Source organism: Teleopsis dalmanni, chromosome X (genome assembly GCF_002237135.1).
Source record: "Teleopsis dalmanni isolate 2A chromosome X, ASM223713v2, whole genome shotgun sequence".
Lineage (NCBI taxonomy): Eukaryota > Metazoa > Arthropoda > Insecta > Diptera > Diopsidae > Teleopsis > Teleopsis dalmanni.
In genome coordinates, this window is record NC_051848.1 from 16,483,381 (window position 1) to 16,511,298 (window position 27,918).

The 27,918-nt window shown below is 32.6% G+C and overlaps 1 protein-coding gene across 3 annotated transcripts in view; it reads right to left on the reverse strand.

Annotated features, from left to right (window-relative positions):
- Nucleotides 1-4,374: 4,374 nt before the first annotated feature.
- The window catches only part of LOC119687242, a gene marked incomplete at its 3' end in the record, with an annotated part of 36,989 nt that continues 13,445 nt past the window's right edge, over nucleotides 4,375-27,918 (reverse strand). For all 3 annotated transcript variants that reach the window (XM_038101502.1, XM_038101500.1, XM_038101501.1), the window contains 9 exon segments: nucleotides 4,375-4,482; nucleotides 9,872-10,153; nucleotides 11,265-11,581; nucleotides 14,037-14,188; nucleotides 14,690-14,834; nucleotides 14,909-15,736; nucleotides 16,143-16,557; nucleotides 22,969-23,132; nucleotides 27,721-27,843. In XM_038101502.1, the coding sequence (XP_037957430.1) occupies nucleotides 4,375-4,482; nucleotides 9,872-10,153; nucleotides 11,265-11,581; nucleotides 14,037-14,188; nucleotides 14,690-14,834; nucleotides 14,909-15,736; nucleotides 16,143-16,557; nucleotides 22,969-23,132; nucleotides 27,721-27,843 (2,534 nt within the window).

Genomic DNA, 27,918 nt, shown 5'->3' on the forward strand with positions numbered 1-27,918 from the left:
TACAACTATATATATATTAATTTTCATGAAATTTATTAAAACCTAGCCTATATACTTCAGTGGGTCAGCATTGTGCCAAAGACACACTAAGAAATATTTTTTCACATTGTTTTTGCAGTGTATTTATTACCTGTAGACCTGCAGCTAAGCCACTGATCTATTTGTAATGAATAAAATTTGCATTATCTGTTTGCCGCATTCAGTAGCCACTTTATTGTATAGTGTAAAACCCAAGGTAGAATAAACATTGATGAGATTCACAAAGAAACAAAAGATATAAGAATGCAGCAAAGGCTTCCCTAAAGTTATTTCCTTTAAGCATGCGGAAGACGACTTCACCAGTATTTCGTTAAATTTCTACTACGCGCAACTAGTGCATCTATTGTTCTGTCCGGTAGTGCTTCGTTAAATTTTTACTACTCTCAACTATTGCATTTATCTAATCAATATAATCAAACTCTGTATAATGGACACAATAAGAGACAAAAAGTATTTAATTTCTTTTAACTATGTTGTCTTACACATATTTGAGGAAATTCGTTAAGTTCGTTATTATATTATATAATTTTTGAAGTGTTATGCAAATATGAAGTCAATACAATAATCATAACTAAACTTCATTGAACTACTTAACTATATTTATTTATTAATTTGGGTCAGTTAGTTAAGGTGCGCTGACTCTAAGCTTCAAATTTGGCAGGGCACGAGTTCGAGACTTGGTACTTGCAGTCTCAAAAAATCATTTACGAATAATTAAATACAAGAATTATTTCCAAGACTACTGATGGTGGGTATTTCAGCTGATGGTCAGGCAAAAATTCAATTAATTAAAATGATATAAAATGAATTTTTGTTATCGAAGGACCTTTATTTATTTATTAAATATAGTAATTGCTGGACAAAATCCAAAATGAATCCAAAATGACTGCAATTAAAAAAACACACTTCATAATATGAACTCACATTTTTTGAAATAACAAAAATGTAATAAAGTCGCAAAATTAAAATTAACTTACAAAAAAAATTGTTAATTTAAAATTTGCAATGTTATGATAATAACATAAATAAAAGTCACAATTATTCGATGTTAAAATATGAAGTGGAAAAATGGAGACTACAATTAAAACAACAATGCGAACGCAATTAAGATAACATAAAAAACAAACCAAGAACAGCTACTATAACAGCGATGCAAATGCAAAAAAAAAAACAATTTTCAATAAAAAAATTGTATGTTATTTATACATACATTTGCGTTTTTGTTTTTTTCTTTGTGTTTTTTGCTTTTAAATGCGCACTGTTTGTTTATTGGTGCGTTTTAGTGTTGGTATAAATTGTTATTATTTTGTAGCTTTACCGCAACAACCCAGCGGGACTTTCAGCGCTGAGGGAATCGATTCCCTCAGCGCTGAATGGTAATGCCTAGCGCTGATTATTCAAAGGAAACTCCTAATTACTTTAACACGTGCATGTCATTGCGGGCAAGCGCTGAATCGTTCGATTACCTTTTCAAATTTGTAATGCAACATTTCAGCGCTGACATGCTCGCTTACTTTTTCGAATTTGTAATGCAACATATCAGCGCTGACATGTTCGCTTACTTTTTCGAATTTGTAATGCAACATATCAGCGCTGACATGTTAGCTTACTTTTTAGAATTTGTAATGCAACATATCAGCGCTGATATGTTCGCTTAAATTTTCAATTTTACCTATGCTATTGATTTTTAAATAAAATACTATAAATTTTTTTGAATAAATTATATTTTATATTTATGTTTTATACAATTAAAACATTAATATTTACATAAAAAAATATAACATACTTATAAAGATGAATATTTTTCTGGTAATTGTTACTAACACCTTGAAGAGATTTCCAGACTCGACTCGATCACTTGTTCCGGCTTACCATCTGTACTTAAAGCATCTGTAAATACAAAAGTATGTTATTGTATACGCTAAAGTTAATTATGTACAATATACCATACCAAAAAGTGCTGCTGTCACATTCTCTAATGCTCTTAAGAACTTCTTGCCTTGGGTACCATTCTCCAAAATTCCAGGAAATTTTTCGCGTAATTGATTGTTTTTTAATAACGCGTCTCATTGATGCAGTCTATAAATAACGTAATAGATGAAAAGAAATGTATGAATTAGTAAAATTGTTACATGTGAATATATTAATAAGTTGAAATTGAAAGTAAGAAACATTTATAATTTAACTTACAACTACTTCAACGGCAGTGATTTCTTCATTAAATTGAATTAAATCCTCCTCAGTTTGAATTGTAAAATTTTCCAATTGAAACAGCTGATTACATGACTACAGCTGATTACCCCTTGCTTTAGAATGACTGCATTCGCAGCACATTGGTCAATTAATCGTTCTTGACGCAGTAGCATCTACATAATACAAAACAAAAATTACAATTATCATTTTAAATATATTTACTTAATTTTCCATATACTTACAGTGAGTTTATGTGAAATTACAAATTATATTTTATTTAAATTTTTGTTTTTTATTTGATTTTAAAAATTAAAAATTGTTCACTGTTCGCACTTCACTAAAATCAAAAGCAGACTAAATGTATACAATGTAGGCAAAACAAGAAATTCTTAACTCATATGCTTTTCTTCTTCATTCTTTTATAATTTCAACCCCGAAATTGCCTATGTCAAACACAAATGTCGAAAACAAAGAAAAATAAAAACGAAGAGCTATTACCTCCTCGCTTACTTTTTCAGCGCTGGCATAATGGTGCCGCTGGGAATGTAAGGAACACACAAACACACACACATATAGCAACAAATTTGTATTCGAATCATAAACAAAAAAGAACAACAACTACAATAGCATCGGCAACGGCAACGGCATCGGCATCGGCATCGGCAACAGCAATCAATTGGAATTATGCTCTGCATTTATATGGCTGAAGTTGCCTTGTTGGCGTTACTAAAAGTATGCAAGAATAAATTTTAAACAATTCTCTTTGTGTGGTTTCATAATTTCGTTGTGTTTGCTGCTATTGTTTTACACGCGTACGCTTACTAGGCGGCTGTTGCCGCCGCTAATGTAGTAGTTAAACCAAAACTTTTGTTTGTTATTGTTGTTGTTGTTGTCGTTGTTGTTGTTGTAGTGTGGTTGATTTCAGTACTTGCAATCGTTAGTTGTTGTTGGTTGCTTCACTCGCACTTTAATTCCAGGCCATTAATTGCAACGAATTCAATAATATGTAAAGCAGTGCTCTGGAGTTTGTAGTGTTGCAATTAAATTATTTTAATTGAATGAAATTTATATTGGAAATAAAACTAAAAGCTTTCAACTTTTATAAACAATATTTATAGTGAAGTACATATAGTAATTTTTCATTTCAATGTAGTATTCTCTCTCTCTCTGTCTCTCTAGTATGTGAAGCGCGTGGATTGCATTTGTTTTTACATCTGCTTTTAATTTAAAATTATATTTTTATATGAGACGTGATGAGACATGGCTGTTAGCATTTCAAGTAAATGTGTCATTTAGATATATGTACATATATGTATGTGGTCTGTGGACTTTAAGTTCATTTATAATAAAATATAACATACAACTTTTTTTATACACAAATATAGCTTCATTTTAAATATCACAAACAAAATTTTCAATTGATCATGACAAAAAAAAAGATTCTGGAATTAAATCCCTAATAATAAAATATCAATGCAAAAAGCCAAACAACAACTACACATGAAAGCTACAAAAACTGAAATACATAACTTCAGGATTTGAAAACAAAAAACAACTTTCAACTGCATAAAAAGTTCAAATATTCAGTGGGAAAAACAGTTTAAATGAATTTTAAAATCACACGAAAATTCAGAAATGTTCTGAGGAGGGAAACATGCAAAGAGTCAAGTCAAATCGTGAGTTCAAATATCAAAAATAGCGAAAATTCCCAAACGTCATGCATAAATGGAATGCTAGTGTTTTGCTTTTGCTTTTGTTTCTGTTTTTGTTTTATTCATTTTCATTGTACATTTCTTTTCTTTTTATTCTATTTTTTTTTTTCAACTTCTAGTTTGATTCATGCAGTTTTGTTTTTGTTTTTCCCCCATTCACTGTGCCTAGTAATAGCAAATCTCTTTATGTTTCGCTGTCGAACGTGCAACTTGCAGTTTTTGTAAGGTACACAAGCATGCAGCATGCAGCATGCTGCATGCAGCGCACCACACGCTGCATGCAGTTGTATTAAGTATTGACACCCAAAATGCCGCATGGGTGGCATACAGTGTGTAGTGAGTGAGTGCGTGGTGCGGTGCGGTGCGGCGTGGTGTACAGCAGGCAACTTTCCACAAGTGCAATATTTTACTTAATATTTGCATACGTTACCGTTAACTTGGAGCTTGGTATAACGGATAAATCCACTGCCGGTATTGATGTTAACAAACCACTCGGATACTTTTTCATGCGACTTGGGAAAAAAGTCGATTCCACACCCTGTAACCATGAGAAATACAACAGCGTAACAGCAAGGAAAGTCATTACAAAAATACACACAAGCACACAAGCACACAATCATGTACACAAACATACATACATACATACATAGAATCATTTCAAGGATATGTGCTATGGAGAGTGCATGCTGGGCATGTTGGGGATGTTGGGAATGTTGGGCATGTTGGGCTTGTTGGATTTATTTTTATTTATTGTTTTTATTAATCACAAAATATTATTGAAAAACTATAAAACTTATACGTATATGCCACATACTGGAGGCTGCATACCAAGTTAAAATTTGTTTTTATGTGTTCGTACGTACGTGTGTACGTATGTGTGTATATCTCACCATTTGTGGATTTAGGTGAAGCTGATCTTGTATATGAATACCTAATATTGGATTACTAATAAAGATATGCATTTTAATTGGTACAATTTTAATATGAACAAATAGCTCGAAGCTGTTATATCCACAAGAACACAGGAGCATATAACTTACTTAGTTGACTTATTCACACGTGAGTGGCCCCCTTGCACACCTTCTCTGGAGCGTATAAGTAACACATAAGAATTTTGAAGTCTATCAGGACCTTTAAGTTGCATTAAGTTTTGCCTTTATGAAGAAAATGCCTAACTGACTGGCTGACCGCCACAAAAATATTACTAAAGATATATATATGTATGTAAAACATAAGCTCAATTTAATATTAATATCTTAAATGACTTTAATAAGATTAACAAAAAATAGAATAGAATTGAGAGAATTAAATATACACAACGTAATCACGACCTCTTTGACCGCCGTCTGCTGACTGCTGACTGCAACTTAACCACTACTACTACTACTGCTTGACTACTTAACTGCTTGACCGGCTTATATAATTTTTTTTGGTTTGATGTGGTGAGAAGGTGGAGTGCTTTATGCACCGTCAAACCCTCTGCAGTTTAACCGTCCGGATGGTGTGGCCGACTGCGTAGCATATTAATATGTAGTATATAGATTAAAACACTCCCTCTTCGGAGAAAATTATTCCTCCCGGAAACGCTTTCGCATTACTTCGGGAAGAGTCCATCTTCAATTCTAGCATTCAATTCTAAACCATGCTCTTTTAATTTATGATCTGCGTTGAAATTTATATATATAGTATCAGAGAATATTTGTATCGCATAGCTACAAAACAGTGCTAGTATTGGAATTCCTCAGAAAGGCAATTTAGATAAATAAAAACCCGACACCTATACCAAAAACACTTTTATACAAGGCAACAAACAAACCCAAGCGGCCGCAGAAATAGTTAAACGAAAACTGAGCTTTAGAAACTATAGAAGTACAGACATAGCTATATCATAGTAAACCCATGTTAAATTTAGGATGAATATTATCCTATAAAAAATAAAACTTGTTCGAAAATAACTAGGGCTAATAAGAAATGACTGACAGCATCTTTTGGCTGTTGTATGTGCATATTAAGCACAGCAGTTATTAAAGTATTGTCAAATTTTCATTACATTTTGACGAATAAGAAAGGAGCTATGACAGTGTCTTTGAGTTATCGGAGGAGTGAACAAGGAAAACTGTGTTTTAAACTTAGTCAAACTCTCACCGAAGTGTATCAACCAAGTTTACGGTGATGATTATATATCAAGTAGCAGCTTTTACGAAACTAGTTAACCGAAATCCGTTATGTCCACATATTCCATTAGAACTATGGTATACGAGAATTCATCAAATATTATTAGAAATTTTTATTATAATTCATGAGATTAGAATTAAGTATTTCAAAAACAACTGACAACTTACCAACTATCACTTACCGATAGCATTCTCATTATCAAAGTATTTTGTGGATGTAGAGGCTAACCAACCAAAATATTCGAATTCCTGTATGATATTCCGGCTGGCAAGAAAAAGTGGGTGGGAAATGTGAATGTAGGAAGTCTATGAAATGTCGCTAGATATCAACAAATAGTGTAAAATATTTTCTATTTCACACAATTTTGAAGGCCTGTTTAGGCTTTTTATTCTTTATTCTTTTTTTCTATTAAATTTGGTCTATTCTGGTACTAGGTACACTTACAGTCGGGCCTCTACATTGTTTTTATTTAACACATGGAAATTAATTTCTGTGTCTTTAAAAGAAAACGGCCCTAAAAAGCATATGGAATCAAAATCAGAATGAAATGAAAATAGTTGTCTTCAACGTTTTCGTTTATAAATTCATTAATACAAAAAGTACCATTGCTATCATCCACCTCTGTAGATACTTTCAGTTTCGACTTATTTTATTTTTCCTATTATCCTCTGGAATATTTATTTCAACATGTTTGTTTTCATTCAAAGAAGTTCTATTAATGTAAGTAAAATATTTTCATTATTTCATTCCTTCACGTCAAAGAAACCTTCTAATAGCTTCTTTCACATAATTTGTCTCAAAAGAGTTTATAAGTTTGTCGAACTCAATTTTTTGTTTTAATTTACTTTTCTAGTTAGCTCAAGACATTAAACGATGGTTTTTAAAACTTAACACTAATAGCTGGAGAATAACAGAGAAGACTTAAAAGAACACATTTGACTTCGCTTTTGTGCTCCAAAAAAATTTTTAGGGTATTAGAATACTTAATATACTCATTGCAAAGGACATATATGCATGTTTTTTGTATGTGTCACACTTATATATATAAATATATTAGAAAATCTATGAGGAATATCAAGGTTCTTTTTAAAAAAATGTAGCCTTTTCCTTATTTAACGAAAGAATAATCCATTGACTGTTAAACAATATATCTTATAAATTAATATATTTATAATAGTATATAATTTCCATGAAGAAAAACATGTGAAAGAGGTTGTTGTATTTTTCAGGCAACATATTCACCGGCCAAATTAGGTAAACCCTCCAAAATGTTACGAAGAGTACACAGATAATGATACCGTTTAAATGTCGGTTGAAAGTAAGTAAGATAACAGAAATGTTTTTTTGAAAATATATCACATTACGACTCCAAATTCCAATGGGACCTTTTTTCATAATATATCTTGGGTTTGAGCATATCAGGGAAGGCTATAAAAAAGCTTGAGTCTTATATTCAAATTAACTAATAAAATCTCTTTAATCAAAACTTATAATATTCAGAACTATTTACACGATACCCATGTCTTATTGCAATATTCCCGGTATAGACTGCATTAGAAGGCTTAGAAATTTTGAATCTTCCTTTAAATCTCGAATTAATATTAAAAGTCTGAGGCAATCTGAAGAGCTTATTTAAGTCAACAACAGAAATAAGGACAGCTTTCTTAATCTACGAACCCTTTACCGGGTTTCGACCTGACACTCCTTCTCCACTGTTATAAATTAAGTCCAGTTAGTGCTCTTTCAACGTAATCGCTCCACCGGGTACACGGTCTATCTTTATGACTTCTTCCTGCAACTACGCTTCAAATATTTTTTTCGCTAGAACATTTTGGTCCACTCTCAAACCAGTGAAGCTGCTGATTTATATCAATGTCGTGATAAAGCTCATACAGTTCCTAGCTCATTCGGATACGGTAGTCATCGCCAACTCAATAATTTTTCCCTCTATCACTCCTAGTGCTGCTTCATTATTCTGCAAAAACGTCCGTGCTTCTGTTCCATGCAAAAGCACAGGTACGATGAACGATCTATATAGTTTTGTTTGTCGAGTGAGAGTTCTACATCCCAATTGCCTAACGAACCCTACTGGCCTACTGGCGATAGTGATCTTTCGTCTGATCTCCAGGCTGACATTGGTGTTGTTCGCTACAATGGCGCCAAGAGAGATGAAATCATTGACAGATTCAAAAGTGTGGTCTTCAGCCATTACCTCAGCATGCAAGCGACGCACATTTTAATCAATAACTGACATTTACTTTGTTATACCTCATTCACCGCTAAGCCCATTATTTGCAGATTCCTTTTCGATAGCAACAAATACAACTTCAATATCCTTTGTGTAAACTGACTCAATGTATTGCTTTGAATTGCTTAATTTCAACATGGAATTAGAGGTGTTGCTGACATTTGTAGATTTTATGAAATGCTAAGAACAAATATACCGAACTGATGAGCTTCAGTATAGTGATTATCGGGGAAATTAATCTAGGGCCGTCTCTGACCTCTAACACACCGAAAGGGATGTAGAAACTTGAATTGCCTTAAACAATGTCTGATGATGGAATACATCTTATGTAAAGCGTTACATTGCTCTTGCATCGCTATATCAGAGTCGTTCTAGTAATATTTTAAAGTTAAAAAAAGGAAAAAGAGGAACAACTTTTCTATGATTTTCTGAGCACGTAGGAGCAGAATTTCTAGTTATTAAAAAACCAATTGACTTGAGATGAAATTTAGAAAGTGAATCTTATTGCGACCTTCATTTATAAAAGAAAACAAAACATTAAAGGAAAGAAAAAAAAAGGAATAATAAAATAAAAAACAAAATAAACAAACTTGAAATTATATGAAAGCATTAAACCAATAAAACATAATTTGCTGCAGAAGAGAAACTCGAATTGGAAACCGAACCGGATGCAATGAACTTGAGCTTCCGTTTTTGTTATAAAAATTCTTCTAAAAAATATATTGGAAAGATGGCAGCATTAGAATACCAAGAGGACTATGGCAATAGGAATAGAAAGCCCTATTGAATGTCAGTAAATAGATGCTTCATGGAAGGTAAGAGCAAATTTTTGTTTTTGTTGTTGAAGCTACAAACTCATGCACGTACAATTTGTGCAACAACAACAAAAAACAACAAACAATAGATAAATATTAACAAAATGGCAAATCAAGAAACAGAATCCAGTATAGTCCATTGGACAATGATTCTCAGAAAATATACCAAGTCTGTCAAACTTACCCCTAAACACACACACACACACACACACACATTCGAAATAAGAACATTGAGATTTCGTACGTAAAACGGAAATATGCGTCAAATGCAGAACGCATTGGAAAACATAAAAAACAAAATTAATAAAAAAAAATAGCAATAAAAAATGTACAAACAAAATCACCAAAAATCAACAAAATTGACAGCAATCAGTGCAAATATTGCCTCAATGCTTGAACAGTGCGCCCTAATTCAATAGTCAATCCAGATAGCACCACCCAAACTGCAAATTTCAATAGCACCGAGACCGACAACGCAATCGCAATCGCCAGCACCATCGAAATCCACATCACCGTCATCAAAACCATCATCAACTATATACCATATACATATGTATAACTGTATAAATGTATAAGCACCGGGATAATACTTCTCAAAAAAGAGACATACAATAACCTTAACAATGTGAGAAACACTGGCGGTAGCTGGAAAAAAAACATTTTTCACACGAAAATGCAAACGAACTCACCTCAAGCACGACACCCTCCAAGGCAGGCTGCGAAATGTTCTTCATGTTGGTGTGATTCAATTTTGGTGCGCTGTCGGCACGATTTCGTCCCAATGATTGATTTGAAGTTTTGTTATCGGCCTTACTGAGTACCGAATTATTTGAGGATTTGTGATTTATTTCCAATGCCGAACGCAAAATATCAACTTTCGAAGCACTTCCAATTCCTTGCTTAGGCACACGGATTATCGATTCCACATTGTAGCTGCTGCGACGATGTGACAAATGGTCATGTATATCAGCCTTAACAAAGAGATATAATATGATGTATTCAATGTTAATACATTAACAAGAATGAATTCAATATAAATTATTTAAATAAAAAATATATTTTATATAAAGAAATCTTAATTATCACATCAACATACATCGTAACGAATAGTCTATTTTTGTAAATCTCCTATATCTACATCGCACTACATATCACACATTATCTCCACAATTTGACACAATACTTATAAGCCAAAGTCTGTCCCTATAATGTAGATTAAGCCCATCATACAAAAATCTTGATACTAATATTATAATTATGCGCTCAAGAGTACACTACTCCTTTTTCTAAAACCTAAAACATAAATTATTTCCTACCTACTGTAGAATTTTACCAGTATTTAAGGGCGACGAATGCATCTTTACAGACTTCCGGCTTTTTATAGGTTTTAACACCTATTATATCTAGATGAAGTAGAGATATTTTTTCTAAAGAAAGCACTAACTGTTTTCTGCGATGAAATGTGTGATGTGCATGCGCACACCCACGCGACTAACCACGTTCCCGCTATGGAGTTGCCACCCTTTACAGACATATATTTTGTGTATGCACATATATATATGAACGGAATAAGTTAACCAGTAATATAATTTTATTAATTTAAATATTGTAATTAGTCAATTTACTAAGATGCAGCTGGAAGTATGCACAGAATTAAACTAAATTACTGACTATAGCTCAATAAGAAGAAGAGAAACTTCAATTTGCTATAATCGATAGATTTATATACCTTTATAAATAATTAATAATTAATTGATACATAATCGAAAACAAAAAAATTATAAATTGTTTATTTTTGTCTTCTATCTAAATATTTTATGCTTTTTTTTTCATTTCACTAACCGACTAGGACCCTGTTCCAAACTCTTTATTAGTCCATTGTCAAAATAAAATTTTCAAAAAATTAATGATTCTATTATATTTATAGGAGATTATTATTAAAATTAATAGATTGGATATAGATTAAGTTAGATATAAATTTTCTCTAGCTCATTTGTATTTCATTTTTCTACTAACTTGTCTTTAAAATTTTTTTAAAATACGTAATATTAAAGTAAATTATTAGCAATTTATAAATCTTACTCTTGAGCCTCTTGGCAATGATGTCAAACTACCAATTTGATTATATTTTATCATCAGACTGAGTCGTTCCAGCGACATTGACGTGCCTTGCTCTTTTGTAGCCGGCTCAGTTAATTTATCCATTTCACCACTTTCCATACCTTCGACATCTTCTTCTGACTCATCGATATTATGATCGAATTTACGTAGCCATGCTAAATGTAAAATACCATATGCAATACCACCAAGCACAGCCAATGTACCCATATAACGAAAAGCATCTCTTGTGCCAAATTGGCCAATTAATAAACCGCCGGTGAAAGAACCACTTCCACGACCTGAAAATAATCACAATAATAATAATTGATTGTATTCAAACTTTCCAGTGGTAACTGTTTTTCTCATGGTGTATATTCAAAGATATAGTCCGAGAAAATGATATAGAATGGAGTAGTCTACAGTGTTTCTCTTAGCATTGAAAAGTCTTTGTGATATATTTAATGTTAATACTTTCGACTAATAAATAACGCCTAACAATTTCAATGTGTCATAGTTATCTTCTAACAGTTTTTCTTAGTTATATAAGGTAATTACTAATATATATTTTTCAACTTGGTATGTTTTCTGATGAATAAAGATCTCAAAATCTCTCTTCTCTATTCTTATTACTTGTTCCAACCGCTACCTACTCGTAATACTTAATTTATAGGTTTATTAGATATCATCCACAATTTTGTCATAATAATTGTGTCTATTATTACAATCATACAATTCTATCATAAATTTGGGTAATATGTAATATAATATATGGTAAATAAACTTTACCTGGGTGCTAATTCATAAACATACATCGTAAGTCAATGAGCCTCATCAAGCCGTTCAAGAATGTATATAAATTTTATGCTACAAATATATTGTCAATTTTATATATTCTACTCATACTGAAATACTAAAATATGAATCGCTTAAAAAGCTTTTTTATTGATATATTTTACAAACATATATACAAACAAATATATATTAAATTATTTTATAATAAAAATGATTATGATTTTCAACTACCTTTGAGTATGTCAAATTAGTCATAACTAATCATCATAAAATTCTTGGAACATAAAAAATGTTTAGAAACGTTACACTCATAAAAGTGCTTCAATGGTGCACAAATGGAGTCATTGCTAATTGCTTTGAATTTAAAAAAATATTTCAAATTTTCCCATTATTTATTGAAAGCAGTTATTATTTTCAATTTGATATTATCTGTGTGGCAAAATTCATTGAAATTTTGTTAAATATTTATGATGGTATATAAAATATAAAGTCGCGTTCGTACACCTCCCGACTAAGGTTTACATATGTACACTCAGAAAAATATGCTCCAATTACACACAAGTTAAATTGACCTGATCATTTTGTGAGAATAATTTTAGGTCGTGTGATAAAGAAGATATGAAATAACATGAAGCGTAGAGTAAGAAAATTTTGACCTGTGATTTTGTTAAAATCTAATGAAATCAATTAAATTATTTTTCTGAGTGTAAGTGCACTCCATAGCTTTTATATGAAGTTAATTTTATTATTCAATTTGTACAAAAAAAGTGCGCTTTTTATTTCCTGATCGTATTAATAATAATAACAACAACTCAGCAATTCAACACACCACCACTCATATATATAAAAGCACAACATATTTACTTTTTCGAATCAATATCATTGATTCGTTGTAAATAGTGCAGTTGGCGGTTGCCTGCATCTTGTGATTCGCAAGTATTCCTTATGATTTCATCGAAAGCATAATGATTCTTTTGTAAACTCCCTAGTACGTTTGTGATCCTTGCTCTGCTTATTCCCTTTATCAACCCCATACCCACCTACACGACAACCCTTCCAACTACATCTATCTATAAGGTAGTTGAATATGCAGCAATTATGACTCGTAACTGTCAATACTTCATCATAAGAGTTTTACCCAATGTTGATATAATACAAAAGAATCTATACTCTCGAATGCATCTTTAAAAGTTTTAGTGTATTACATCCCGATCCACCTCCACACGTATTTTCCAAAGCTCAATTTAAAAGATGTGAAGTACTTGGATGGAATGTGTGCATTCCATCACAATTTCAAATTAAATGCAGAAAAATCGAAAATTGCTTAATTTATTTTATAATTTATTGGATTTCTTCGAAGAATTGCATATAAATTAATTAATTAATTAATGTATAACTTATAAAGATTAATGTAAAAAAATATACGCGTATGAGTCCTATAAATCCATTAGCATTTACATGTGGACACATGACAAATACACCAGATTTACTCGAATGCAATTTCTCGTTCAAATACCTACAATGCATAATATTGACTAATATGGACTCCCTGTTCAATCTATCAATTTTGTCTTTAATTTTCAAGTAGATTTCCCTATTTTTTCGCCCCCTGCACATTCGTTACTCTTAGTTTTTAACTTTCCATGAGTTTCCATGAGAGTGCCTAATGGATTTAACAACTGCCGTTGATATGAATCGGCTGCATTATGAAATGCCATTGTGTACCTTACAGTTCAACGAAATTGATTCGAAGGGGTCCATTGTATACCATGAGTACCTTACATTTGCTTTTTTACATTTGAAAACCATTTGCCGAAATTAAAAGTGGAAAAAAACTCTGTAAACTGTAAACTGTAAACTCTCTAAACTGAACTACTTCTTTACATTGTAAGTAATTTAGATGCAGTGCCGTAAATACAGAAAAAGTTTCAGGGACGTATTAAATTGGAAAAAAAATCTTACCCAAACTGAAATGTGCCATGCCCAAAACACCAATCAACGTTGCTAATAAACTCTTTGGTGCCAAAATGGAACAGTATGTGGCAGCCGCCACCCACATCAGATGACAGCTTAGTGCCTCCATTGCTTCGAAGGGGAAACACCACCAAGCATTTCTGCAATTTGAAAAAAAAAAAATTTAAAAAGTCCTCCACACTATTTTCTAAAGTAATTAAGATATCGTAAATGTTCTTATTACGATTAGGACTTGATTCCATTTATTAGTCAAAGAAGCAGAACTGAAGAAAACTACTCATAACATTTACTCGTTGCATTTCACCGTTACATTGTATAGGAGTTCCATAAAGGCAATGGTAGAGCCAGCAGAAGAGGAGTGAGCAGTAAAACCTGAAGTCTTAGGTTCAAAGCCCATCACGGATGAAATTTTTATTCCCACTTTTAGTTTTTTACGTTTTTTACGTTTTCTGATGCTGAATTCGTGCATCACATCACGACGAAGTGGAATGGAATAACTTTATATTAGAAACGTTTTACTTTTAAATTCTATTTCAATGTTGAAATGTGCAAGAAAAAAATTTTGATTGAAAAAGGCACATTTAATTTAAAATGAAAAATTGAAAAAGAAAAATACACAATACACAATACACAATACGTACTCGATAAAGGAGTACCCAACTAGGCGCCCAGCATGTGAGAAGAATGCAATAATGATTAAGTTGACATGTCCAAACAGTTTTGTGATTTTTTCTGCTGTGTACAAAAATGGAATACTGCTGACGGTTCCCACAGTAATGGTTATGCCTAAAATAGAAATAAAAATGGTGATTTATAAAAATAAAAACTTTAAAAGGTGGAAAATTCAGGAGGCAACTCACCAAGCAAATAATTGGGCGCTCCTAATTCCTTCAAATAGAGGAAGAGGAAACTTTCAATAAAGCCCCAGAAGTTTCCTAGTACAAACAAAAAGCTCACGAATATTATGACATGTGGCATTTTCAATAAGTTCCACAGATCACGGAATACATTGTCAGCTGGTAACTTTTCACCCAAAGGCATAGCCATTACCGATAGTGTTGATATAACTAGCAGTATATCATATGTGTAGAAAGCGGCCGAATAGTCTGTATAACCCAGACCACGTGAGAAATAATCGATCATAATACCAGTAATTGGCGAAAAAATAGCCATGCCAATACTGGAAAATAAACGTTCACGACCAAAATCCCCACCATATTTCTCAATCATAGTCAAAGCAATGGGATCCATTATTGTCACACCAGCCGATAACATAGTGGTAGCTAAAAATCTCAACAGGAAGTATATGTAGAAAATGGTATCATCAGTTTCCTTATAATCAGGTGGACAAATTTCTGGGGCATTCATTGTAAAGCTACAACGTTGCACCATGCAACGTACTGTTTCATTTGATACATGTGATATATTTGAACGTCTCACTAAACCACCACAACGTATGTCCAACTCCTCCAAATCGGTAACATTAATTTGCATTTGCACCAACAGCTTCTCGCCGAAACGCTTCTTAAAATCCGTCACAGTTTCATTATCATCGGATTCAATCTCCATACCCAACTGTTCTATGGGATCAGCTAAATCAGGGTGCATTTCCAACATAAAGAATGTCGCATCATTATTGTCCGAGTGCACCCAGCTCTCGTATGTTTTTTTTACATTTTCGGAAAGCTCTATATAGAAAGAACAAATAACATAATTCAATGGAAAGTAATTGAAAGGAAAACACCTTAAAATTGTTATGCACAATTGAGTTGTTGTGTTTATTGTAATGTCACTGTCCTGGCATTTCTGCAATTGCACTGCGCTCGACTAACTACTAATTTAATAAATTCTCAAGTGTGGCAAACTCATTGTGTTAAAATAGTGCAATAGCACAGCGCTTATTCAACGTGCTTCATAGTACTGCCGCTTTTATCGGTGCTTGTTTATAGCAACAGGAGCGCAACTTTAATGCCAGTGCACAAAACAACCACAACAACGACAACAACGACAACACCAACAACAACAATAAAATGCAATCAACAGCCATGAATGGATGCCATGCAATTAAAAGAAGTGTACGAAACAAGCACTTACGATTCAAACCCTCTTGCAGCATGGACATTGCTGGTGCGCCTGTCATCTCTGGCGGGAACATTGTCGATGACATATTAAGTACATCTTCATATTTACTTTTTGCTGTTGAGGAATGTGGTCCGGCAACACCAGTACCAGTACCAGTACCAGGAGAAACAAATGGTGCTGACGAAGCTGGTGGAATTGTTGCGGTTGTGGAATAAAGTAATGATGTTGCTGCCGTTGTATGTGTTGCCAATGCTGACATTGTTGCTGGGAGCAAGTTACTTGTCGTTGTTTCTTCATAATTTTCAGTTGGTGGTAAGTATAGTTTGGTATTCTGCTGCAGTAGACAATAATCCACACATTGATTTACAGCTAATTCAAGTTGAGGTTCCTCTGGGCATTCGCGACTAGGGCACGGTGACCACCAAACCTAAAAAAATGCAGTAAAAACGTAGATTAGCATTTTTTTTGATGTAAACAAATAATTGAAATATCTACTTCTCGTCGAGTTGTGTGGGCGTATGAAGTGTAAATTCATTAATTTGGGTTCGTTGTTGATGGCGATTTTTTGGATCAGAAAGGAAGAAAGATGAATGAAATATTAGTTTCTCAAAATCCACATTTAAGTCGTAAAATCAGTTCTTAAAAACAGTATTTTTGGTCTGCCGAAACTTTTGTGTGGCAATTTGGTTCAAAGGACAAGTTTTGGGTTTTGGAATATGATGAGTGATAACGAGTCTGATTTGGTTTTCATTTATTTTGTTCATTGTTTACCATGCCATAGATACATCACATAATACTATGCTTATAAGTAATATAGCATATCAAATTTGGATTGCTCACACAAATTGCATACCATCTCTATGAATATACGACTGAATACTATTCAATGTGATATACATGAAAAGAAAAAGTTAACCATAGATGCGCTGAAACTTTAACACCCTGTACGAGTAATTACAAATTACTTTAGAATTATATGATACAGAAAATCGATTTTACTCTATTTTTATTATTTATTCACAAAATGTTGTTATTGCAAAGCTTAATTTAACTAAGTTAAAAACGTAAATCACAGTTTTTTGGTTTATCAACAAGCATATAGATTCGATTCAACACAAATGATCCAAAAATGCTCAATCCCAAAAAATTATGAATAGTCGTCTGTTGCTTCGCTATGACCACAGACAAACCCATTCTTTTGACATCGTAGCAGGATGTTATGACTTTCAGTCAGGCTGCCCAGTAGCGAATAAGGCCTGTTCTACCAAGAGACTATGTCTCCTTGCTATAAAATAAACACACCAACTCTCTTACAAAGTTGTTTGTGAACAACCAATTCATCAGAATTGGTTCAGCATGACCAGTCACCCAATCGCTGCAGCATGTCATGGCTTGCGAAGGGAAGGAAATGAGTCAACAAACGGCTTCACTTGTCAATACATGTCAGTTACTGGTCAAGGTGTAATGCATAATACGAAATCTAAATGGAGTAGATAATAAAACTTCTAAAATTTTCGATTGTTTGTCTAACAATCATCACACCACCTTTCGGTAGGAAGAGTTTATCTTCAATATCTTCCTCCTATCTCTAGGCAAAATAGGGTTCCTCTATACAAAGTAAAAACAATTCTTGTTAATATCCCAATATATAATTAATGTACAGATTTTTACTTAAAGTCTCATTATTAGTGCTGATGGTCATTAACAAATGTCTATATATACACGATGATGTCACCTCAAAATTTCTATAGAGAAAAGTAATTACAATTACTTAATTACTTGCAGAAATGAATGACTTATTAACTACGTTCATAGAAGATAGAACATACAATTTATTAAAGGCTTGTTGATTTCATTCACATTAATTACATGAATGTAACGTAACGTAAACTCTATAGGCTTTCTAGTTGGAAACACAGGAACCTTTACAAGTTTAAGTAAACATTCATTCAAATAGGAGGAGAACTTTCTTCAGCACAATTTTACCGGATTACTGCGAAATTCTGAATATTCATGCAGTATTAATTATTCGAAACTGCATTTGCAAACTGAATTTGTGTGAAAGAAGCATTGAGTGTGCCATACATTTCGGATTAAGAGAGAGAGACACTATCGTAATGGGCCAAAAACAAATGCAAAAATATATTGAAAATTCAATTAAAAAAGCAAGGAGCGTACGAGTAAGAATTCCGTGTAAAATGGACTAGTTTGCATGTTGTTAGATATGCAAATCGTTCATGTGCGCTCGCTCGCTTAACTTACTATGCAATCCAATTGAAGTTCTGACCCAGAAGCACACATTTCCACTGGCTGACATCGGTTTTTAGTACATTTTTTTCAAGCAGTGGCGCCTCATATCTTACCCCCTTCCCATTCCTATTCCCATTCCCATTCCCCTCCACACACCGCACACTCCTGCCCGTATTTATTGCCATCATATGGCATATGGAACATTGAAATTTTCACATTGCACTTACTTTGGCTCCATTTTATATTTTCATTTGAACTGCCAAAGTTATCTGAGTTTCCCTTTTATGCATAAATAAATTCAGATACAATTGCAGATTTGCATTTATTTTAATTTGTTTTCTTTCGGTTGCTGTTTGCAGTCGAGTATGCAAAGTAACACAGCAATTTGTCTATTGCATCTGAGCTGCATCACGTCGTGCTGCACACAAACACTCACTCGTATGCACGCAAATCCTAAAAGAATGAATTCAAACGTTTTCGTATACATTATGTATTTATGTATATGTTCGTATAAAGAGGGTAGATATAATGTTTTCCCATTTACGTGAACTGTGATGAAGCCACAACCAAGTTTTGTGTTATTTACAGAAGTAAAAATAATATTGCTTTCACTTCATTAAGCCGCATTTGATTTCGAAATCACTGACCCCTAAAATCAAACTGCATTTCGGATTTTTCTAGATATGAGATCAGAGTTTAGACACTGGAATATGTATGTATATATTGTGTATATCTACATGTCAGAAGATGATGGCACTCGGCTATTATGATACTGTAAGACAAAATATATTATATTATGTGGCATATCGTTCAAGCATTTTAGTAGAAGGAATCAAGGTTCGTTTTATTTTAGCATTAGCGCAGAAGTTTTTCCACGGCATATACCTTTTCAAAACGGAATCAATACTTCAAGTATTTATTTGAAAGTATTTATTGAAGGTTTAAATTAAAAATTTACTTTCTATCCTATATCCTATAGCGTTACTTGTTAGTAATGAGTCTGTCTCCAGTCAGAGAAAACTTAGAAAAACTACTATTCCATTAATCGGACGACATATACCGTCCCAAAACGGAATCAGCGCATCAAGTATTTATTTGAAAGTATTTATTGAAGGTTTAAATTAAAAATTTACTTTCTATCCTATATCCTATAGCGTTACTTGTTAGTAATGAATCTGTCTCCAGTCAGAGAAAACTTAGAAAAACTAATATTCCATTAATCGGACGACATATACCGTCCCAAAATGGAACGGGACGGTATATGCATCAAGTATTTATTTGGAAATATTTATTGAAGGTTTAAATTAAAAATTTTCTTTCAAAGAATAGTATTATCCTTTGTATCCTATAGGTATCCCATAGCGTTATACTTGTTAATAATGAATCTGTCTCCAATTGGAGAATACGTAGAAAAACTACTATTCCATTCCATTAATCGAAGCCTTTAATAATTGGTAGAAAAGTGTTTACGGATTAGTTTTCAATAACAGCGCAAACATTTAAGCAAACACTTAAATGTTTCAGTTTTATAAATATATTTATGAAAAGCTTTTATGCCGTAAAATTCTAATTTTCTGTATTTACATAAAATATATTAAATTGTGCCTTTGTTTGAATAAATTTACATTTTCAGATAAATGTGCATATATGCAACGCATTGCATACCAGATTAATAAGTGCACTTATAAGAAATGTGTATTGCATTCCATTTGTGAGCTCGCATGCAGCACTCAACATACATCATACACCATAAACCGTACACCGTACACCCACACCGTACAGTACTCAGGACTCAGCTCGGATTCTTATCCTTATAAATATAAATTGAAACAAAATAAATGAATGAATGAAGTTCCTGCAAGAAACTGCCGACTTGCTTTGGATGTGGTTTCGTTTGCAATCATAAAAATATCTATTTATTGAACTAGAGTTAACATGATTTTATTACATATAGATTATATACATTGGTGAGTGCAATATGGAACAAAGAATGCATAAATAAGGACTTACACACAAAAGGAATTGTAAAGGATTAAATTGTGCCTTGCGGTTGGAAGAGTAAAAGCAATTATGCGAAAGGAAAAATCAATTATTAATTATTATTGAAATATTCTTAAAATTTGGATTTCCTTTCAGTGCAGTATTTTCATTTACAATTAAAAGCAAATATAAACAATATTTACGCTAGAAAGGACAAACAAAAGGTAAACAGAATATATGCATCGATTGCAATAACATGCAAAATCCTTATATAAATTCTTAAATAGGTAAGAAGTCAACAATAGAAATTAATTCCAATTGATTTGAGCAATTTCATGATTTCACACCACAAAATGTGCAAAATTAAGTAAATAATTATCTTAATAAGCTTCTAAAACAATACTGAATACTTAATACTTAACAATTCATTTTAGTTCTAGTCAAGCATAAACTCTCAATACTAAGACATTAATTACGCTTAATGATCTCTAAGGACTTCTAGATGCTGTCCAACATGTTCTCATTACTTCACGTCGAGCTTTGTAGGATTTGATTCTCATATGCATTCAAGCATTAAATATTTTTTCAAATGGAATAATTTTAGTGCACAATCTTTGTTCTTGGTATACACGGTAAAGTTAAGCCCAAAAAATATTATATAAAAATTAAATATATGTACAAGTTAATTGTTAATACGGCTGCTGAGTATCGACTTCTAATACCGACTGCCTACTCCCGACCGACTACTACTACTGCTACTACTTGGCTTCTTGACAGACTTCTACTTGACTGCTTAGACGGCTTACATACATATGGATGCAAACTGTAGATTCTGTGAAGAGAATGAGGAGTCGGCCACACATATTCTGTGGGTTCCTGGGAATGTATATTCTTACGGAACAAACAATAAGACTCTGTGAAGTAGATTTTGTACTATTTTCTACTAAAGCAACAGGGCTTAAAGACCCACTCTAAACCCAAAAGGTGGCACAATATACCCGACGGTCGTAGTGCCATATACCCTAACAATAGTAATAACAATCTTTGTTCTTGATAAGCGAAACCTGATTTAACCAATCACTTGTATTCACATTTTTCTTCAGAAAGAAAGAATCTTGTTAAATACGTCAGGATGCAAAGAATTTTTTTGTTTAAAATACTGCTGGAATATGTGGTCTTCAAATAAATAACAATATGACCTCACAACCAGCTCTTCATTGCATATTATCCCACACTCTTCCTGTAGTGTCTGCATTAAAGTGTATAAACAATTCTCATATTCCTTCATTCCTGATTGCACGACTGCATGACTTACTTTAGCAAAAGATATTCGCACTTACGTGGACGTCCAATATCCAGTATCCAGTATTTGAATATTTGAGTTTCTTTGACAAATCGTCGTCTTGATTTGGCAGCATTCTCTCAGTCTTATACTGCAGTCTTATAGAACTTTATAGGTTTAAGTCAAGGTTTGCCATTTAACAATATGAATTATTTAACAACCGCTGAACATTTTAAAGTTCTACAAACACCAACACAAACACAAACATAAACTTTCTAATAGATTCTCCAAAAATGAATGATAAACGTCATGCGAGTATAGGTGCATACCTTCTTCTTCAGTAGAAAATAGTTTGATTAGATATGCAAATCATCGCGTACAGATACTCGTAACATAATCGTTGAACTCGCCTGAAACTGAACTCATCCTTTTTCCCTTTTATGCGGTAATTGCAAATTGGCTTGCATACAAATGGGTTAATTATGAGAAAGCGTTTCTGACGGACGCATATGCAGTTGGCGCAAATGAGCCGCACTCAACGAGTGTGAAATGACTGTGGCACATATTAAAAATGATTGAGTTTACAGTTCAAGCTGCACTGGCATTTCATACTTAGTCACCCATTAATAGCTCTTTAATCTGATTTATGTGTGGAAAAACAGATATTTCAGCATTTTAACCGAAAGAAAAAAATAATATAAAATACAAAAATAAAAACAAACAAAAAAAGTGAGATAAAAATGTATTAAATGAAAATTAAGAGTAAACGTATACATAATTATTGCAAACGCATTGACGAGTATCATTATACGAGGAGAACTGGGTAGAGGCCCCACCCCATCGCTCCACCATCCGCGTAATGCATTTTGAAATCGTTTATTTTAATAAGGATTTCATTATAAATTAATAAAATGAAATTAAAATCTGCATTTTTAACCGACAGTTAACACATCTCCTCCATGTGGCGGAGGAGATGCACACACGTATTTGGGTAAATAAATTTGTATATTTTGCAACTGTGTGCATTCTGAATAGCTGTGGTCTTTTAAAAATCGGTTGAAAATTGGAAAAAATTCAAAAAAATTTAAAAAAATATATATCAACATATACAATTGTAAGTCAATTCTAGTGCAGTGCGTATCGGCATCAGTTTTTTCCGATTTAAAATTTCAGTTAACTTTTTGATGTCCGCCGGCCAAGCGACCAATCATGCAGGCCAACATGTTTTATAATATGTTTATATAAAATGAAATTTCGTTTTAACTGCTACGAGAATTGATTCACACGATATATTGGATTCCTTAAATAACTTTTAAATCAATTTACCTCAATATCGCCGCTGTGAGGATGGCGTATGACAAATGCATCCGGAATGTTGCCTGGAATCTCCTGCTGTGGAATGAACAGCAACGCATGATGGAAAATCGCATTCAATAGTAGTGACATTATAACCACAGGCTTGTATTTACCAAATTTATCAACTAGAAAGCCTGAAATTAAAAATAAGGAAATTAAATCAAGTTTTTATGAAAATTATAACATAAAAGCGTTATTAAATCCATTAAGTGAACTGAAAACTGAAAGCTGAAAGCTGAAAGCTAAAGACTGAAAAAAGACTTATTGAAATATAATTAAAGTCCATACATCTCTCTGATTAATAATTTGCCTTTCCTGATATTTATTATTGTTAGGGGATGTGACACTGCGACCGTCGGGTCTATTGTGCCCGCCTTTCCTGGCAACTAATTCTATTCAAATCTAATCCGATTATATGATGACTTAACAAACTCACCATCAGGAATCTATCAACAAAACCAAGTATACAATACATACTCTATATGTTGAGAGAATGTGAATATTTTCTTACTTTTAATTTGACAACAGATTACTACCAAATTGAGATGCAGTCATAGAACAGCATTTGTCTTCAGCAGTAGATACAAGGGGTTCCTTCACATGTCTACGTTCTAACGTTCTAGTCTATTTCCAAAGATTAGTGAATAGTGTATAAACAAAGTTTCAATCGTTTATTTAGTTGATATTTTGGTTTTCTCTACTAGCTTAGAAGAACACTCCGAATGGCTAAACAAAATATTGAAGTGATCCATAAATGTTAATCCTAAAATGTATCTATTATAAACAAGTGCACTGCAAATAGAATAATAACTAAGGTATTATTCCAAGTTGAAGCATTAAATATAATAAAGCTACCAATGAAACAAATTAAAATCAAATCTATTAGGGGATGACTGGCTGCTATTAGCGTTTTATAAAGAATTGATCGATCCATCCAATTGATAGGATGGATGTGAAGAAAATCTCGATAATTAATTTTAACGGATAAATCGTTGGAAGCCTTCGAATGAAGTAGATTTAAAAATATTAGAGTTCTCTGACAGTATTCATCGACGAAGAATCTAGATTATATTATTACAATTTATTATCACATCTAATCACTTTTTCTACTACTTCTCCAATGACCATATCATCTGCATAACCAATTATTGATTTTCTTTCGGATTTTTTTTTCTTAAAATGACATGATATATTATCTCTTACAATAATGGGTCAAGCAATGATCCATATCTTCTTCTTCCTCATCTCCCAGTGGAGCATAGAACATCGGGCATTTTCTTATAGCGAACTCTTTTACGCAATTCACGGCTGATGTCAATCCATAGAGCAGGATCGACTTAACATTCGAGTTATAAATGCGAGTTTTGTTTGAGTGGTTTTTTGTTGGGATTTTCAGATAGAGCGTAACATGCCAAACGACGCTTTCGCATTGTTTATTCGCGATGTGATTTCCTCTTCTACACTGCCTTTTGAGGTTATAGTCATTCTGGCCGTTAACGTTGATATACAGCACTGAGTTAGCACTACAGTCACCTGACATTACTTTAGTCTTCATGATATTATCCTTATCACATATATATAAATATTCTCTTTGAATATTTATATACCATTCATCTTACCATTTTTAGCATGAGAGTATGAGAGAGTATGCAGTCCCAACTTGTCGAGTTTACTGTATTTATCCCTTCCCATTTAACGAAGGCTATATGTATGTATGTATGTGTAAATAAATATTCATCTTATAATAATAAACGAAAATGTCCATTAAAAGATGAACCAAAATTATCAGAACCGTGATGACGTCCTTAGTTTTTATTTTGCTAAGGTTGTATGTGAGACATGTGAAGAGGCTGCTCTGAAAGTGTACCACGTATTTTTATTTAAAAAAAAACTTTTCTTGTTTTTCTTTCTCAAGGTCCAAAAAGTTTTTCATCGCTTATTTGGATATTCTTGATTTAGATGTAAGAGAAAAGGTTTTTGTTACATATCAAATAATACTATATGTCATACATGTTAAATAGAGCTTTCATGCAAAATTCAAATTTTATCTACAGAGAAATGAAAGCAATGAAGACTTCTCAAGAAGCAAAAGTAACTTGACCTGCGAAAGATCTTCAGAGTCGGCAAACTTAAAGTGAATAAATAGACAATTTGGACTACCGAATATGATGTCAAAATAATTTGTAAAAGCTCTAAAAAGTTGCTGTCTGTAGTCTTTTGTCTGTTCGTCTTGTTTTAAGTGTCATTTAGATTTAAGATTATTATAAATGATAAATGATTTTTAAAATTATATTTAAAAAAAGACTCAAAACATGTGCTGGCATAGACAATCAAAAATAATCTCATCAAAGTCGCGTAAAAAAACCATAATGAACGTTTTTTTGTATCTAAAATTAATATGAATTAGATATTTGCAACAAGTTGCATCATTAACTGATTCGAGTTAAATAATAATAGCATAATAAAGCTTTAATCGAAGAGCAATTTCGAAAGACAAATTTACAAATGAAGTTATGCCCAGTGCAGGCTACGACCCAAGGGAATCGAAATCAAAACTAACTGAGAGTGGTGCCCACAAAAATCGACCAGACTGAAATTTCGTACTGGAATATATCAGGCGAACTGATGAGAGTCACAAGAAGAGCGTGAGCATTATCTGCTCAAACTCTGTCCTCTGTTATTGCACATAAAAGCTGTGTCGTCCTAGTAAATAACCATGTAATCCTTCTCAACCAAATATTGAAAATATTACCAAGACGTAGGTGAGCACGATAGTCATTCATTGCATCTAACAACAAAGGCACTAGCCAAGTATTGATCATTGATTTTTATAATTACATGTGAGGCAAACATTCCATCAAGTGTTTTATGAATTGGAGTCACCCTTTCAGTAAATTAATAATAGATATAGAAAAAAACCATTCAAAAAGAATAACATTCAAGATATAATGCTTCCATGACTTGCAGCATGACTTGTCTGTCAAGCAATCAACCAATCTAAATATGAGGTGCATACTCATATATGGAAACGTTTGCGACATTCGAGATAAGGAAGAAGATATCACAAATTATTTATAATCATTTACATAAATGTGAAAAATTAAAATAAATCAAACTATATTCACTATCTAAACAATCCAGAACAACAAACAAAAGAATAAACATTTCCTGAGAAAATAGATATAAATTTGTTCAGACGCTAGGGCATTTCCAAATATTTAATAAAGATTTCATTATTTAAAATTTTAAATGCTCAAAGCATAAATAAAAAAAAATGAATTTATTGCATAAGGTGGAAAGTAATGGATCATAACTCCAATTCACTATTTGATAAAGTAATCGGGTACTGCAATTAGCAAGAAGTAGCTTATAATATTAGATAAATATTGTTAAAATAGTTTTCGTGTGAACTTTTTTTTAAGTTTCTTACCCTTTGAGAACAATGAGTAATAGTTGTGTAGCTTGGAACTTATATAAAGGATATATACTGTACAGAGATAGGCCAAGAACAAGATGGGATGAGAACGTGTATAGTTACGCAAGAACGATTAGAGTACTGAACTGGAAGAGCGTAGCAGAAGATCGGGACAGATGGAGGCAGATCGTGAGAGAGACCAAGGTTCGCACTGGACTGTAGTGCCAAATAAGAAGAAGAAGAAGATATAAGTTTCATGTGCAGATACATTAAACACGATATATTCCGAAAAACTCTTTCTAAAACTTTTCTTATAAATAAAACTGAATATAGAATATACTCCTATTATTGTTTTGTAATTTTTAAGGAGCACACGCCCGGAAATAGAAGATCAAGAACTGAATAAAATTTATTAACATGTCCTAGAATGTCAATGGAGGACAGTTGAATATTTGCTTATGGACAATGAAGGTACACCTAACGCTGTGTTAACATTCCCAAATTCGTATACCAGACCTGCTTGCCCTCAATTATTTATTTTAGGTCATCTATCTAATATCTAATATTTTCGATGTGGTATATTAACACTGAAAACTATCAGTTGAAAGTGTAGAAAATGGTGTCGAACCGAAGTACAATTGGAATTCTAAATAAAAATATATCGTCAATAGTTGCCATTTCATCAAATTAAAACTGGATGAAAAGCTCCATTGATTTAAAGAAAACTTTTTTTACTGTTAGGAAATATTTTTATTGTTAGTAATACGCTCTATGTAGAAATAAGTTACTTAATGGGTTGAAATTCCACCACTCCCCCCCTCTAAAATGAATCTAGAGATTATATGTCTATTATTTAGACGGTCACGCCTATCTATATATTTTCAATTCACGCCTGGAGCAAATTTCTGTCATTAGGACTGTCTCTGGGAAATTTTTTTTGGCTTGGTTAATATTTAAAGCGTAGAAATATCTGTGGTCTAAGCAATCACTTCCTGAATTTACGATGCTTGGGAAACAACCAGCTTAAAATACGACATAAATATTCGTATGTTGTGTAATAACAAATATTTGTTGTTGTTTAGGAAATATTGAGAAATCCGTGTAAGCCGTGTATGTAATCAAAAGTGCTGTAAAATTTTCCTATTATGCGTCAGAGCTCACTAGAATGCGAGTAAACTCAGTGGTAATAAAAATTTTTGTTTAAATGTTTGCTCAAGTCTACAGTGTATACTCTTATATTTATTTTAATATTATATTTTAATTTATTATACTGAAATATAAATTGTCTTAAGTCTGTGTGGACTTACCTGTTATGGGTGGGCTCAGGAACGTTGTGAACGGCAAAGCTAAATAAATGATGGCGATTTCCTCAACTGTTAAGCCAATACTTTGCATGTGTATGGTTAGGTATGGCAGCAAGGATGAGGTGGCTGTAAGAGAATGAATTCGAGATAAACAAACATTATTTCATATTTTCATCTTTGTGATTTTAAGATTATATTAAA